This window comes from Netta rufina (assembly GCF_964035555.1).
Source record: "Netta rufina genome assembly, chromosome: 7".
In the NCBI taxonomy this organism is placed as follows: Eukaryota; Metazoa; Chordata; class Aves; order Anseriformes; family Anatidae; genus Netta; species Netta rufina.
In genome coordinates, this window is record NC_140130.1 from 27,019,472 (window position 1) to 27,036,394 (window position 16,923).

The window sequence follows — 16,923 nt, forward strand, 5'->3', positions numbered from 1 at the left end:
GTCCCGCCCGTGTCTGGAGCCAGTGGCTGTAAAGGAGACCAGAAGCAGATAGCAAAGTTTCCCTGCTCCGCTGCCTTTTCGTGCGAGCTGCGTTTATCTGCATTGTTTGACCAGCAATGGCAAATTACACCCTGCGCAGCGTGTCGTTAGGGAGAGGCAATTAAATACCAACCAAACGAGTATTGCAGCCAATGTGACCGGGGAGAAACAGCTGTAATCTGCATGGCAGCTGGGAAACACGGGGAAAATAGGAACCTTTCCACGCCAGCCTTGGCCCCAGGCTCGGCTGTGCCCAGGAGAGCATGGAGAGGATGCGAAAAGGGTTAAAAGGTTTAATAAACCAGTCTCACTGTTGTTTTTTTTCTTTGCAACAAGCCATTTTTCACTTCCACAGTGTGGGTGCAATGTTTAGCCATGAGGAAGGTGCGGTGCCCGTCCTCTGGTACAGAAGGTGGGAAGAGGAAGGAGAAGGGCAAGCAGCAGGGAAATACTGGAGAGAAAGAAAAGAGTTGAAACTGCAGGAGCGCTGGCACAGGAATGACCGGGTATCAGCTGGTTGTGACCATTGGGAGCCTGGGACACGCGGGAAGGGGGTTACATGGTGTGGCTGCCCAGGACAGCAGGAATTGGGCTGGGGGAGCAGCAGATCCCCTCCACCTCCACCCTCCCCGTATGACTCTACGCTCTCTGAGTAGCAGCAAGGCCAGGTTATGTGAATGTTATGATGCCAAGCAACTGAAGAGGAGCAGAACTGCATCCCTAAGCTGCTGCTGCACCCCCTGGGGCAGTCCCTGCCTGTCGCTCCTCACTCATGCCCCAGGGGACCCCACCACCACGCTGCCTGTGTCCCCAAAAGCTGGGTGTCAGAGGCCAGCAGCCCAGCTGCTCCCTGCAAAGCCACCCAGACCTGCCGGGAGCATCTGGCAGCAAATCCACCCCCCAAAAATGTTGTCTTCTGCTGGTACATCACAATTTTAGACCGTGTTTTTACCTTAAGTGTGGGAAAGCAAAAAATACTTATTCATTTCAGTACGGTGTATCAAGTGCTAGGAAAGACCAAGAGTGCTGAGCAGCAAGGAGCTAGCAAGAGACAAGGAGAGCTTGTGCTGGCTTACAGCCTGAGTGAGAAAGCTTATGGGCCAGCACAAGTGCCAGGAAAAAAAATAGGAATGGGGAGGGCAATTAGTAGGCTGGGTGAAAATAGAGAGGGATCACAGCTCCCACCTGTGTAAGGGGCAGGAGGCAAGAACCTGAGGCAGAGTTTGAGGCGGCTTTCAGAGGAGATCATGGAGATGCTTTAGAGACACTCAAGGACAAAACTGGTGGAGAAGATCTGCCCGCACACCCCGGGGCCCAGCACGTCACACCGCAGGGACACCCGTTTGCATTACTTTGCCGCCTGCGAGCCACCCGCTGTCACGTCAGGAAGACGGGGGTGATTTTTCTCCATTCTCCAGAAAGCCTGGGAATGAGTCACGGTGGAGAATGAATTACCTGTCACGTCTTGAAAAGGAGCTCGCTCCCACAATGGCTTGAGGTCAGCGTGGTGGCAAGGGAGGAAAGCTGGCGGATCAGGGAGGGAGAGCCAACTTGTTTAAGTTTGGGGAGCAGCTGGGGGAGTGAAACGCCGGAGTTACAATGGCTTCGTGACAAAGGACTCCATCGGGTGGAGCTGCTCCCATGCATCCCCTCCCTTCGGCTCCAGCCACCTGCGCCCCAGCCTCTGGCGGTGCCCCTAAGCCACGTCCCATCCCGTTCCCATCTCACGCCTGCTGGGCACCAGGGCAAGCAGAGCAAGGGCAGGTGGCAGGCAAGGGTCTGCAGGGACAGCCTGCAGCTGGTGCTGGTGACACTGCCCCTCACCATGGACTGGGCAGTGATGGGTGCTCAGGAGCAGGTGTAATCACAATTCGTTAAGGTGCTGCCTACAAAACTTCCTGGGTTGGTCAGCGAAGGTCTTCCCTAAAAACCCAAGACAAATTAAACAGGCAGCATGCAGGAAATGAAAACAGCAAGATTCCTCCCCCTCTGCTTTAACCTTCCAAACGAAGATTGGTGTCTGATTTGTGCTTTGAAAAAGTGGGGAAAAAGAGTCTGACTGGAAGATGGAGAAATCCTTTGTCTTTAAACATCTCCTCAAGCCTCTTCTTGCCTCGAGCCTTTCCCCCTTTCTCTGTGAACAAGGGAAATATTTGATCGGTAATGCTGGTTTCTTCCCCATAAATAAGACATCCAAGGAATGAGTGTCAAGGGGAAAGGAGGAGTGCCTAAGAGCTGGAGGAGTCCCAGGCATCCTGAGAAGTGCTGGTGCTTCGGTGGACCACAGCACTGGCTCTGGGGCAGCTTTAAGATTTATGGGCTGCGAAGCAGGAAAAAAAAAATAATGAAATCCAGGATTTCACCAATCTGTGCATTTCTCCACACTGGCTGATTTCTGTACCCCAGTGAAATCACACCTGGGCACTCAGGTGAGGAGCCACCCTCCACCTGCACTCGCTTTTGGGCTTGGGGCCACCTGGGTGACCACAAGCAGTGATGCCAATAACCCTTCCCGTGCAAGGGCAGATTATTTTGCAAAACAGGTTGCAAATGAAAGAAAATGGATTTGGAAGCGAAAAGGCTGGTATTGGAGTGGGAAACGAAGTGCTAAAAACCAAAATGTTGGTCCTCACAGCCACGGTTCTTAGCACTGATCCAGGCTTCCTGCTGCCCTGCCCTGCCCTGGTGAAGGTGGTGACGTGGGGAGCCCCCGGGTCCAGCTGTGAGATCGAGCCTTCAGCAGTCACTCCAGATCCATCAGAAATCTGCTTTGCCTCCAGCTGCTCTAGTCTGTGACCACACACACTGTGGCACCACCACCACCACCAAAAAAAAAGGGAAGAGATGCACTAGCCCTTCAAGACTTTTTTTTTTTTTTTTTTTTTTTTCCCTACTATCTTGGTACCGCTATCGAGCAGTGCGAAATGTCTGCCCTTGACAGATGGGCAGTGCAATTAGCACTTGGAAAACAGGTTCGTCCTTCCAAAAGGGCAGCAGCAGACTGCAGGTGAAATTTTGTAAAAGGATTACGATGGCATTAGCCATAAAGGAGAGAGAACAGGTGGGTCCAGGAGCCTTTGCAGACCAAAACCCTGAGCTGTCCTGGCCCCGGACCCTTCCACTGCCTCCGCATCCTGTGCAGTCTGTCCGAGGGGTGATTTACAGCCTCCTCCACCTGGGAACAGCTTGGGCAAGGAGTCCTCACATGCTGCAGCCTCGCTCAGCAGGCACAGCCACCACAGGGACAGGAGGAAAGGAGCAAGGGTTTGCCGATGGCGTGGGCAGCTGGGCTGTGCCGGCACCTCGTCCCGGCTCACCCCGCTTCCCCTTGAGCAGATCCGCGGGTGTGCAGCCAGCCTGACAGAGCAGCCCTGCGGAGAGAAGCCTCGGGGGGAGCTCAAAGGTTAAACAACGTAAACAAGAAGGCAAATGAAGAGAGCCCAGCCCAGCTGGCTGTATTTCGGCTAACATGGATGGGGGTGCCGGACCGCGGTCGCTGGGTGTGTGGAGCTGGTGATATTGCAACACCTCCTCCCTCAGCGCTCTGGTTTTTGTCCCGTCCCTCCTGTTCGCAGTGGGAGCAGAGAGGGGGGCTACGCTGGCAGGGGAAATTTCCATGGAAATGCCCCTGCATGTAACCCAGCCCATATCCCCTGGAAACCCCATTTCTCCTGGGTCCATTCCCTTGGAAACCTGGCACCCCGGCCTCTCCTCGGGCCCTCCCTGTGGCAGTGCTGCTGTCTCCCGACCCCGCTCCCCAGGGAACGTCGCAGCAGCAGGCAGGACAGACCTGTATCCACGTGGGAGCTGTGCTTTGGGGCTGCTACAGGTGTGGGTAGCAGAGCACGAGGACAGCCAGGCCAATTTGTCATCCTGCTGCTGTTGGTGGCCAAGAATGGATGCCCAAAGAAAGCCACAGTGCCGTCACCTCAAGCAAGGACCGTGGTGGGCGCATGGCGCTGCTGGCACGTGGGCGCATGCCCCACGAGGCACGTGTGACAGCCAAAATGCTGCAGCCGTGCTTCCCCAAAGCCATGGGGAGCCTGAGGGACATCACTGCACGCGCTGCTCTCTGGGTTTAGCCCGCTCCTGGGGTGACTCAGGTCCCTGTGCCACCGCAGGTGCCAATTATTGCTCCCTGACGTGGCTGGATGTGGGGTTGGGGAGCAGCAGGGCCATGCTCACAGCCGGGGGTCCCCTCAAAACATGGCTCAGAAGCCTCAGCCGATGTGGCGTCAGCACCCCTCGAGGGGTGAAGCCAGGGCTGTGCTTGGGATCCCCCGGGTGGCCCTAAGAGCTTGGTGTGACAGCGACAGGCGGCCCTGAGGGGGGGACAGAGCAGCGGGAAGACATGTGGGGTGACATGGGGCGACACAGGGCAACATGAGGTGACACGGGGTGGCATGAGGTGACAAGGGGCTACATGGGGCGACATGGGGTGACATGAGGCGGCATGAGGCGACAAGGGGCTACATGGGGCGACATGGGGTGACATGAGGTGACATGAGGCGACATGGGGTGACATGAGGCGATGTGAGGCGACACAGGGCGGCATGAGGGGACAAGGGGCTACATGGGGCGACGTGAGGCGACACGGGGCAGCATGAGGAGACACGGGGCGACATGAGGCGACATGGGGCGACATGAAGCGACACGGGGCGACCCGTGGCGGCAGCACACCTTCCCAGCCCGCCGCCTCAGCTCCCCGCAGGCGGGGCCGGGCCGGGCCGCCCCGTCGGGGAGCGGGGAAGGGGCGGGCCGGCGGCGGCGGCCCCGGGGCCCGAAGCAGCGCCACAGCGGCAGCGCTAGGACCGCGGCGGCGCCGGGCCCGGCCGCACAGGGCCCCACGGCCGCACACGCAGCGCCGCCGCCGCCGCCACCGTGCAGGGCCCGGGGCTCGGGAGCCGCCGGGGCATGGGGAAGCGCGGCCGGCCGCGGAGGGAGCCGCGGGGGGGAGCGGGGGCGGCCGGCGGGGCCCGCTGCCCCCTGGGGGAGCTGTGCAACGCGGGCATGGACACCTTCCTGCGCAACGTGCAGGTGCTGCTGGAGGCCGCCAGCTACCTGGAGCGGATCGAGAAGGAGAATAAAAGTGAGTGAGTGAGCGAGACGGGGAGGATGGGGGGGGCATGAATGCACTGCTCGGGGCTGGGGGGGCAGCGCCGCGGGGCTGGCACCCCCTCGTCCCCGGTCCCTTTGCCGTGTGCCCGGTCCCCCTGCCGTGTGTCCCCGCTGCCCCACGGCCGGGGCCGGTGTCCCGCAGCCTCGGGGGGGGGGTCCGCGGGGAGGGAGGAGGCGGCGGCGCGTCCCCGCTGCCCCCGCCGGGGCATGGGCATAGTCACGTAGGCAAGCGGCGGCGCTCGCCAGGTAGCCGCGGGGCAAGGCAGGGCAAGGCAGGGCAGGGCGAGCGGCCGGCCGGCCTGCCGCTGCGCGGGGGGTGCGCGCACACTGCGCCATGCCCCACCGCGGAGCGGGGAAGGGGCTGCGAAGGGAGCGTGGGGGGGGGGGAAGGCGTGCTGCGAACAAAGGGGCCGCCGTGCCCCGGGGCGCTGCTGTGCGTTGCATCGCGTTGCGTTGCTTTGCTTTTTGCACTGCGCTGCTTTGCTTTGCTTTGCACTGCGCTGCGCGGCGTTGTTGCGCTGAGCGCCCTGCGCGGGGCTGAGCTGAGCTGAGCCGCGCTGCGCGCCCGCGGAGCTGCGCCGAGCCCGAGCGGGCAGCCCCCGGCCCCGCCCCCCGCGGGCGCATGGCTCGCACATGGAGGCAGCCCGGCGCGCTGATTGGCGGCCGCCTCCCGCGGGGCGGGGCCAGGCGCGACTCTCCGCCAATGCGCGGCGCCGGGGTCCCCCCCGTGACGTCACGTGTTGCTGAGCGGGGCGCGGAGCGGGCGGGGGGGCGGCGGGGTGAGCCCGGGGCTGCCGGGTGCCCTTGTGTCCCCGCGCGGCTCCGCGCCCCCCCCCCCGCGCCTCTCGCCTCGCTTTTGGCTCATTTCGTCCTTTCTCCTCTTTTATTTTCCTCATTTTCCCCTCTTATGTTGCTCTTCTCCCTTTTATTTTCCTCTCCTTTTTTTTTTTTTTTTTACTCTCTGTCTTTTTTTCCCCTTTTCCCTTTTTCCCCCTTTTCCCCTTTTTCCTCCTCCTCTCCCAGCTGCGTTTCCTTTTCCCCTTTTTCCTTTTTTTTCCAGCAGCAGCAGCGCCCCGCCATCCCTCACCCCGTCTCCATCACAGCATCGCCCCCCCCTCCCCGCTCCACTGCCCATAGGGCCCCCGCATGGGGCACCCCCACTTTGCGGGGCCGCCACCCCGCTGCTGCTGGTCTCCGGCCAGGCTGCTTTCCCCTTCCCCAAAACTTGGGTTTTCGCCTCCCATTTACAATTTGTCGTTTCATAATGAGCCTGCACGGCCGCGCAGTGGAGGAGCAGAGCAGCCCAGGGGTGGCCGTGCACAGGGAAAGGCTGGGAGTGAGCAGCACTGTGTGCTTCGTTGAAAAACGCGTCCTTTTAGTGTTTGGGACCAAAAAACAAGCTGATCGGCATAACTTGCTGGCTGTGCTTCGTGAGCAGGACACGGGGGTGCAGGATTTTTGTTGCGTTATTTTGGAAAGAAAGCGTTCACAGCCAAGTTGTTTTCACTGAGTCTTCCGCTGACGATAATCACGGTCCCAGCAATTAAACTCCTCACTTCTCTTAGGAGATTCTGCAACATCTTTCTTTTTTTTTTTTTTTTTCTTTTTTTTTGTTGGCAATCGGGACGTTTTAGGTTGAAAAGTCCCGTTTAGCCCAGGGCTGGGCTATCGAGCGTGCTGCTGGAGCCGTGGCCGTGGCGGAACAGGCAGCTTTGACATGTTGCTCCCAAACAAAGAGAAACGCTGCTGGAATTGGAAAACAACCTCTGAGCACCACGGGCCCGGTTTGAACTGAGAGCAGCTGCAGGGGCAGGAGGGTTACGTCCGAGGGTATCTACCTGGCCTGGCTGGGGAGAGATTTGCGTGCTCAGCTCAGGTTATATCGCACCAGGAGGATACGCTACCCTTTAGTCTGCCGGAGCGGGCAGGATCGCTCGGTGCACCCCTCGCTGGCTGCCAGCTGCTGATAATGGCTCCTCGCTTATCAGTGCCGTCTCCTACCTGGCAATTAGCAATAACAAAGGAGTCCGGCCCCAGAAGTTGGGTGACGGGAGCTGCGTCCCAGCTGGCGGCAGGCAGACTCAGCACCCTCCTGCTTCCACCAGCCTGCCCGGGTCATTTGAGCGCGGCGCTCGGCAGGGCTCCGAGGAGCTATTTTGGGGTGACTCCCACCAGGAAGGCGGCTGAGTCACAGCCCTGCTGGGCTCGGTGCTGTGCACGTAGGGGAATGACGGCGCCCTGCCCCAAGGAAACACGGTCTGTGGAAAAAAAACAAAACAAAACAAAACACAGAGGTAGCAGGTGGATGTTTGGCTCCACCTGGCCAGCACAGGTGCTGGGGATGGGGAAGCAGCAGGGGTTAGATGCATTTGCAGCGTACCGTCAGGTCTGGAGCAGTGGGACACTAATTTAGTGGTGCCTGTTCAGCACAGTAAAACACTGCTTTGGTGTTCACTCACTTTGTTAAAAGCTAGAGTGTGTGGGTCTGCAAAATTATCTGGAGTACACTGCAGTGCCTGGGTAGGATGGAGTCCTGTTTTTAGGCTCCTTGGGTAAAATGGGGTGTTTTTAGGTACTGAAATCACAGAGAAGTCTTTCCTCCAGTTTTCTCTGCTGGAAATGAGCGCTGCCTGCCTGGAGATGCAGCTCTCAAGGCGAGACCGCAGGACCCAGCCCCAGCACACCTCGCTGACTGACACGGGCGGGTTTCCAAATGACCTGTTTCTAGGAATCGTAGCTCGGTATCAAAGGAATGGAAACATCACATGAAAAATGACTCTGGCTGTTCTCAGAAATGAAAGCTGTGCTGAGGGCAGCGCTGTTGGTGCATGGGTAACCTCTGCCAGTGCCCCTTCACAACGGTGTGTGGCTGGAAGGGGGTAGCAGTTTGTAACAGCAGCTGAAGTTATTGAAGTTTGGAAGATGGCTTTAGAGAGAGGGACCTGAAGTACATTCAGCTGGGGTTGGCATGTGCCAGACATTACCGGTGTGTTCGTGGACTCATGCTTATGTCAGTGGTAGGTTGCATAAACACACGTGATTAATTCTTTGGATGTGATGCTTTATCTGTAATAGACGTGGTACGTAACACACACTGATCTCACTACAGATACAGACACACACTGTCACATCCTCCTCTAAAAGCACAAAGGCAAGCAAACCACCCTGACAGCGGTGTCCTTATTCACGTGTTTAGTAGAGCTGTGCACAGAGGACTCCAGCCCCTCACAAGAAGCTTGCTAGATCTTCTTTGTGGTCTGACTTTCAAGTGCCGCCTCTGTTCAGTGACCTTCTGACCAGGAATAACAAACAGGTGACCCTAGATTTGTCCTTTGCTCTTGAATAATCCTGTCTCAAGGAGAGCAGAACTGAGCCTTGAGGGTGAGTCAACACTGTATTCATCACGTGGCTCCCTCCATTGTTTTTGGGGCAGTTTGGGGTCTTTTTCTGACAAGCCAAAGCAGAGATGTATCAGAAACCTGTAATTAGTAGAGGGCAGAAGGATACGAGACTGCCTTAAGTTTGTGTGCAGAGCTCCCATAAATCAATGAGAGCTGAACCCCGGTCTCAAGGTCGGTATAGGTGGTCCTGGATCTTAGGTTGATGCAGTATTTGGAGCAGTACAGGGCTCCTTCATTTCTCTATTTTTCATCCAGCTCACAATAAGCCTCCTTCATTCCTCCTGGTTCGTGACCTGGCCACAGTGATTCATGAGTTAGCCACTTCCAGGTTGGGTTATTTTGACTCAGGCTGCTTGGACCTCGTCATAAAATGCAGAAGGAAGCCACAGCAGGAGAAATGATGGGGCAGAGGTGGAGCTGTGGGGCCGTGCCAGAAGCCCTACTGAGAACCGATCACGTCCCTTGTCAGCAGAGCATCCTCAGAGCTGGCAGAGAAGCGCCATTGTCTGGAGAACCCGGCCTTACTATTAGTAAGCTGAGGGACCCCATCCTGTATGCGATGTATTTTTTATTTATGGGCGGCCCTCTTGCTAAATTTTGCGGCCGGGTTAGCCAAGTGACTTGACCCAAGTCACAGCACGAGGCACTGACTCACAAGGAACTGGGGCACGGCGCGGGTCTGAAAACAGCAACACATCTCTCAGAGGATTGGGAGCAAGCCAGCAGCAAGCCAGCAGCCCGGAGAGGCAGCACACCTGTGGCTTTTTGCCTTATCGATCGGTAGGGCTTGCTCTTTGACTCTGTGTGTATAGCATGAGCTTCATTCCTGTCCAAACTCTGGGGTATCCAGGTGGTTTGGCTGCGAGCAATTTCTGTCCTCACCATTGGATGGGTTCCAGGCACCAGTGGGAGTGCTGCGAGGGATTATCTGATGCCTTGCAAAAGAACGAGGCTCCTCGATGAGAAATGAGGCCACATCCTGTAGACGCTGTAGGTCCCTTACCAAAGGTATTGCAGGCATCGGAAGGGAGATGGGTATGGGAACGGAGATGTGGTTATTAGTGTGTGCTGGTAGATGGCATGTTCAGGTGGGCCACAGATCTTCTTCCCCTGGCTAGAAAAACCGGGCAGTTTTATGGAGCTCTTCTCACCAAAAATTTGCTTGTTCCACACTCCAGTGAATCTTTTTACTGATTTGAGAGCTGCAGAAAATGGGTCCTCACGGGGATCTCTGTTCATGCCTTAGTTGCAGGGGTGTTAGGTTGCAAGGCTTTGAAAGCAAGATTAAGGATTTGCAGAGTTTGTGTGAAGGTGGGCAAAGGAAACTCTTGCAACTTTTGCCATGTTCACGTTCCTAGCTGATTTTGCAAAGCGCTGAGGATGGGAGGATTTGAGAAAAAGCCAACCAAGGGATGGGAAACTAGGCAGTTTAACCAAAGGTATTGCCCTTGCTGAAAATAACACCCAGATTGCAAAGCCCTGTGTTATTTCTAAACCTCGTGCTCAAAGCAGAGGGTTGGGCATCTTGATTCATGAGCTGTATTCTTGTTCTACTTCTAGCTTAGGGTGTGCCTTCTTCATGTGCTGCTTACACCTCAGTTTCCCTTCCTGCGGAGTGGAAAGAAAGAAATAAACTGAAGTCGTTGCCGTCTTGGGGAGCTTAAAACATTACTTTCTGGAAAGCTCCTAGAAGATTCCCCTGATAGAAGCAGCTAGTGTAACGCAAGTGGTGGTGGTGGCGGTAAAAAACAGACCACATCTGTTTTACTTGATTAAAATAGCACAGCAGCATTTCAGATGTAAATATTAATTGATTTCTGCACTGCAGATTTCTTCTTGGATATTTAAATTGTTGCTAAGGAGGAGGGAAAGGCTATCAGGGAGATTAACAAATCCATTATTAAGGCTGGAAATGGAGGGCTGCCGAAGTGCCATTTAATAAAATGTAAAAAGCCCCTTTCTAAAGGGCGAAACAGCAGAACACACAATGAAAGTGAATCACAGCTGCCAGAAGGGATGCCAAGCAGCAAGCACTTATAATCAGAAAACTGTACTTACAGATCATTTGGAGCCACTAAATTAAATGATCTCATTCTCCCCTAAAATACTCTTCCCTTAGCCCCTCCCCAGCGTTGCCCGTGGATTGCTCAACCACATTTTAAATGTGACTTTGGGGGTTTTTTGGTCAGCAGTTGAATAGCACTAGGCGTCTTCGTGCCATTCACTTTCCACCCACTTTTGTTTCTGTCACATACAAATCTGGCATTTTACGGGCTGACCTGCCCACACTGGCACTTGGGATGACAACTGAAAGATTTTGCAGACCTACTGTGGCTCCGTGGTTGGCTTGCCTACCTCTGTAGGGCTTTGGGAAGATGTCCCACAGTTTACTCTCAAATTTGTCTTTGTTCCACACAGATTTTTTTAATTGTACATTATTTACTTAAGAAACAAAGATGTGGAAGCTGAGCTGATGTGTAAATGGAAGAGCTGATCCTACATCACTGCACAAAGAACTGATCCTGCTCTTTACTCTGGTGCTGATTTATTTCACCACGTGCACCCATGTCCTCCTCCTCCTCCTCCGTACTCTTCTATTTTGTGTCTTGAACCTTGGCTCCAGGAGGCTGATACTTAGACTCCTAAATTACTACTTCATATTACAGCCGTGGCTTTCCCTGCTTAATCCCTAGAGCCACTACACGCATCGCCACGTGAAAAGGTAGTGGTGGTAGTTGCTGACAACAACTTGTCTTGCAGTGATTTTTGAGTCACGGTTTGCTGGTTTGCTTTTTTCTTTTTTTTCTTTTTTTTTTTTTGATGCTTAGTATTGCTAATCCTGAAAGGCAAACACTGCTGGTTTTGGAAGCAGGATGTACAGTTGGAACCCAGAAATGCTCTTGCGTGAACCCCGCTGTCGCAGAGCCGCGCGTGCACCTGCATCCTTTTCCCTTCGTGAGAAATCCAAGAGCACAGAAGTAGTCCCTGGGACTACTCAAATTTGAGTCTTAACATGTGCTGTTAATTAGCTGTGCTATCAGTAGTTCACAGTATAGAAAAGAGAGAGAGAGACGGAAAGAATACTTCCTTCCCCAAGTTCTTCCTTGGATAAAAGCTGTTTTTTACGAGTCTCCTGGGCTGGCTCCGTGTGTGTGTGAGTGGTGGTTGGGTGAGGACTGGGCCTTGCTGTTCTGCAAGGCGCAATGAGGGAAGTACGGCCCTGAAGGTGTTCCAGCTTCCTTTCTTTTTTAACTGTCCCGTCTTAAGAGAAACAAACCAAGTCAGCCCTTTGAGATTCAGAGATGAAAGGGGTTGTGTGCGAGCTGAATAGTGGTATTATTTTTACTTCCATCAGCTGCAAGCCTGCAGTTTTCTGGGGAAACCTCTGAAATGGTGAATTGGAGAAATGCACTTGAAGAAAAATTATCTAAACTAAATGCGCTTTTTTTCAGGCCTTCTCAAGGCCTACTGCCAAGTCTTACAACTCTACCATGAGTCTCCTGATATTTTATGCTCTGTTTAAAGCTCTTGCTAACAAACACAAGCCACTGAGAATCTGAGCTTTTCTGGGTTTTGTTATTTTGTTGAAGGTACTTTTTCAGCTCCTGTTCTGTTGGAGGAATGCTCGAAAATGTGGTCAGTCACAACCTAAAGGTTCAGAGCTGTGAAAAATAACCCCAAGAAAACAATCTTTTGAAGGTTTCTAGGTCAGTATTAGTCTGAGATTCAGATTTTGACTCCTGTGATTATTGTTCCACTTCGGGGTGTAGTTAAAGTATTTTGGAGACTGGTATCATACAATTAAATATTAACAGTGTTTAAGCTCCGTACCAGAAAACGTTAATGTTGGTGAAATTCAGTCACAGATGTGATCACAAGGGTGTGTATCTGTAGGAAAGTCAGGATGTAAGAGTATTGTTAAGCCACTGGGAAGGGTGGAGGTGGGACTGCAAGGTGTAGGTGTGACAGGATTCTTTAAAATATTGAGGAGGTCAAGTGTCACTTATTTATATGGTGCTTCAGATACACAAAATGACTTCATTAGTGCATAGACTTGCTGTCTGGGCCTTCTTTTGTCTAAATTCTTGAAGGACTGTACTCGGGTCGGGGCGCAGATCCCGTACTGCTGCCTCCTGTCAGGAGCACGGCTCGAGGTGCGCCTCGCCTCATCTTCCTTTACATCTCCACAGCCGAGATGTGGAAAGCTCCCACCCTGCAGCTTTTTTTTTGTGTGTGTAGCCTCTCTTGGCTTTTCTCTCGCCCCACTCGGGGTACTTCCACACCTGGAAGTTTGTAAGGAGAGGCACAAAGCCGGCAGCATGCTGAGCCCACGGGGGGCTGCCACCCGCGGGGGGCTGCCTCCTCGCTCCCCCTCAGGGCCAGCCGCCATCGCCTCAGGGCCGAAAGAGGGGTGATGGCCGGTGGCAGCCGCCATCCCCCAGGGCTCAGAGGCAGGCAGGAACTACATTTCCCAGGCAGCCCCATGCCGCTGCGCCCCCTTCTCCCGTGAGCGCCCGGCCGAGGTAAACAAAGTGCTGTGAGGCGGGGGGGGGGGGGGAACCGGGGCTGGCCCCGGGGGGGGGCAGCGTGGCCACTGCTGAGGAGAAGGAGGAGGAAGAGGAGGAGGAGGAAGGCTCCCCATCCTCATCCTCATCCATCCAGGAGGGAGCTGGGGGGGTTTTGGGGGAGCCTTTGGAGCCCTCCCCCCCCCTCCCCGGGCGGCTCCCCGGGGCATGGAGCAGGTGCAGCTGATCAACATCCAGCGGCTGCTGGAGGCGGCCGAGTATCTGGAGCGAAGGGAGAGAGGTAACGGCAGGAATGGGGGCTGAAATTGTCTTGTGGAGGGGCTGAGGTTAGGGGCAGGGCTGGCAGAGCCTCCGCCAGGCTCCGAAGTGGTGGAGGTGGGAGCTTTGTGGGGAGAAAGGGGAGCGGAGGTGAGCGCGGCTCCTGGGAGGAAGGCGAGGGGACGGCGGCTGGGGAGCTGCAGGGATGGGGTGGGAGGCTCTGGCTTTGCAGAGACCTCGGCAGCACGGAGAAACGGGGCTGATTTCCTCGGTTCACGCAGCTCGGACAGGAAGAGAGGGACGAGGCAGCCTTGGCCGTGGTGGCTTCTTGTGGTGTGTGCAGGTATCGGAGACGCGGGCCTTCCCCCAAGGCCGGCAGAGCCTTCGCACTCCCTTTCCTCTCTTCTCTCCACCTCCCGCTCCACTTCCCCCTGAATACATCAGCAGTCATTTCCCTGTGCTTAGCGGCCTCCCCAGCTAGGCTGACGGGTTAGCAACGAGGCCTGCCAGCTGCATTTTCTTTTTTTTTTTCTTTTTTTTTTCTTTTTTTTTCCCCAAATGATCCTTTTTTTTATGCCCTGCCTGTTGATTCTTGTGCAGAGTGTGAACATGGCTATGCCTCGACCTTCCCCTCAGTTCCAAGTCCTGGACTCCAAGACCCAAAGCCCACGCGGAGGCTGAGCCGGGCAAGGAAACACAGCGGCAGTGGCAGCAATGCAAGTATTGCCAACAGGTACGACGCGGGCAGGAAGGCGTGGGGTGCAGGGCTGGACGGGAGGACCGAGCTGAAGAGGAAAGCTGAGATGAGAGGAGAGGAGAGAAGCTTAACCAGCAGGGAAAAAATGGGAAAAGTCTGAGCACAGGGGGATTCGGAGCTGGGACACACGAGTACAGCATCCCTTCTGGATGCGTGGTGCTGTGAGCAGAGGGACACAGGGGAGCTGTATCCGTGGCACCGCCAGCTGACTCCGTGCCAAGGCTCAGATGCTGCAGAGGGAAGTGGAAGAGGGAGATCTGTGCGCGGGGTGTAGGGAGGAGACAGGCGATAGCTCTTCCCATTATACACGGTTGATGCTGCCTTTCCAACCCAGAAGTCACTGCTCTTAAGGGATAGTGTGTGTGCAGCCTGAGTGCTTTGGGATTGTAATGACAGGCATGACTTGAAGCAAGGAAATGATGTTTTGAAATGGATCTCCTACAACAAATGGGAGAGAGGGAGATGACTGGCTGCTAGATGCAACGTGTTAAAAATTCAGTTCAGGAAATTGAAGCTGTCTTTCACTCTGCCTTTCAGGGCAGTGGGATTTCCCGGCTTCCTGATTGCTTGGTGATTGTAGAGCTCCATGTTTTTGACACTTTACTTATTAAACAATGCCATATTTCTTGGCTTGTTAAACGTAGAATAGACAAGCGGATTAGGCCTAACACTTGATGCAGTGGTAGGAGCTGACCTTCCCTCCTAGCTGATAGCCTTTTTGTTGTGTCGTTTGTTGTTTTTTTTTCCACTCCCTTCTGTAGAAGTGTTCAGACCTTGTTGAGAATTTCTGGCACAAAGAAACTCTGGAAACAAAGTATAATTTTGCAAAGGCAATTGCAAGCTTGCTTTTACTGCAGGGAGGCTTGTGCAATCCCTAAAATGGTGGCAGGTGGCTCAGGTAGTGAAAGCTTTCTTAAGGCCATTGGAAAGGGACCCGTAGAGGCCATGGAGAAAGATGCCTTTGCTTACAGTAATTCTGCTTGGGCAGCTTTTGATAACAAAGGATGTTTGAAGTGAAGTAAGGACGCATTGCTGTGGGGAACTCTTCTTCCTCAGGATCAGCACATCCTGGGCTCTTTTTATGCTGCATGTTTGTGTTTGTCTGCCTTGTTCATCTGCCCTCTCCTGATTTCAGGGCAGCTGTAGTCCTTTCCTAATTCCCACGAACAAAAGTCCCAAATCCCAGTCACTCTTTACTGAGAAATGATGGCAAATGCTGAGTTGAGATCTGTGTTTTTCCCTCCTAGGTCTCACGTGTCTTTTTTCCATCCCACACCGTTCTCTCAAAGGCCTTTGTCATGGCAACCTGCCCTTCTCCAGAGGAGGGCTGCGAGCACATCCCCCTCAGGAGCTCCTTAGCACCAAATCCTCCATCCTCTGGACTGGAGAGGGACGTGGAGGACTCCCTGGGTGCTCAGCGTGCCCTGCCAGCATGGAGCCCTGGGCTGAGATGAGCCCAAGGGGCTATTTAGCGTGACATGTTGGAGGCTGTGGGGTGAGGGTAAGGCAGCAGAGAGGCAGAAATGATGCTTTCCAGCCTTATTTAAGACCTTCATAATACAAGGAATGCTTGAGTACCACCTCGATTCGTTAGCATGGAAGCAGTAGGCACTGCGTGCTGCCTCCCGTTCGTCTTTTGGGCTGAGGAAGGTCTGCTGGGACAGAGAGCAGAGCAGTGCTGGGGCGCTCAGACCTTGTGCACGCAGTTGGAAATGGAAGTTTCTTTCGGCGAGCCGTAGCAGCTTGCGCTTGCTGTGGGAGATGGCAGGCCTTCCAGATGGCTGCAGTGCCGGGAAGTGACAACTGTGAAGTTCAGGGTGCCTCCAAATTCACTGCAGTGTGTCTGGTGTGACGCCGAGTACAGCATTAGCCTTGTTTAAAGAAGGCTCTGGATCATCCCTTCCTGTTCAAATCAAAGGGACAGTTCAGGAAGCGCTGCCTGGTGAGGTTCACATGGACTTTGAATTAAATACGAAGCCCTTGATGGGGGATGAAACTTACATTTCAGGCCTGGGCGAGCAATTTTCTTAGATTCCTCTTGTCTCAAAATGTTTAATTAGCGTAGAAAAAAGATTCTTTTAAAATCTTGTGCAGATTTGTCATTGAAAAGCCTCCTGTAGGAAAAAAAGGAAAAGACTCTCAAACAACCTTGGCAAAGCACAGTTGTGCTTTTTTTTTTTTTTTTTATTATATCAGTATATGCACCTTTAGTACTTGAGAGATTTGAGTGCTGTTGCTGGTCTTTATTGAACCAAACAAACCATGAGTGTGAGACACAAAGCGTTTGCATAACCTAGATGCTCTTTATTTCATAGTTTAAGTGTTTCTGCTCACTGTTTGCAACAACAGTGACTTTTTTCCTAACAGAGCCTGTGGTGTCGTGGCACAAATACCTGCAGGTACTTATACCCCCCTGCCGAGGAACAGGCAGCCCACCTCTGGATGGCACTGGTGGAGCAAATCCTACTCTTAAAGAAATAGGGACAGTCTCCCAGCACCTGCAAAATAACTTTAGTTCTGCCCCAAACAGGAGTGTACAACTAAGAGGGGAAAAAAAAACATAATTTTGTTATTTCTAATTGACATGATACATCTTTAAATAAGGATGTTTGGGCTCAGGTCCTCTCTTCCTTTTGTTTGTTTCAGTCCTGCAGCTGACAGCTTGCACAGGGATCCCCCTCCGTGATCCTTGGGCATTATCTAGATGTATGCGTGGGGTTTTGCATGGATGTTTTAAAGACCTTTTTGGGATTAGTGACTAGCAGTGCATGCTGTGATTTAAAATCTGAATGTATTTAAACATGTGCAGTCCTGGCTTTAGTTA

The 16,923-nt window shown here is 53.8% G+C and overlaps 1 protein-coding gene across 2 annotated transcripts in view; it reads left to right on the forward strand.

The window, feature by feature from the left end:
- The first annotated feature begins 4,850 nt into the window (after nt 1-4,850).
- The window catches only part of MXI1 (MAX interactor 1, dimerization protein), a 41,821-nt gene continuing 29,748 nt past the window's right edge, over nt 4,851-16,923 (forward strand). Inside the window, exons 1-2 of one of the 2 annotated variants that reach the window (XM_084290366.1) lie at nt 4,851-5,128; nt 13,943-14,075. In XM_084290366.1, coding sequence (XP_084146492.1) covers nt 4,954-5,128; nt 13,943-14,075 — 308 coding nt within the window. In that variant the 5' untranslated portion in view covers nt 4,851-4,953. Of the gene's footprint in view, nt 5,129-13,282; nt 13,365-13,942; nt 14,076-16,923 lie in introns of those variants that run through there. The other variant, XM_084290367.1, reaches the window with a different exon arrangement.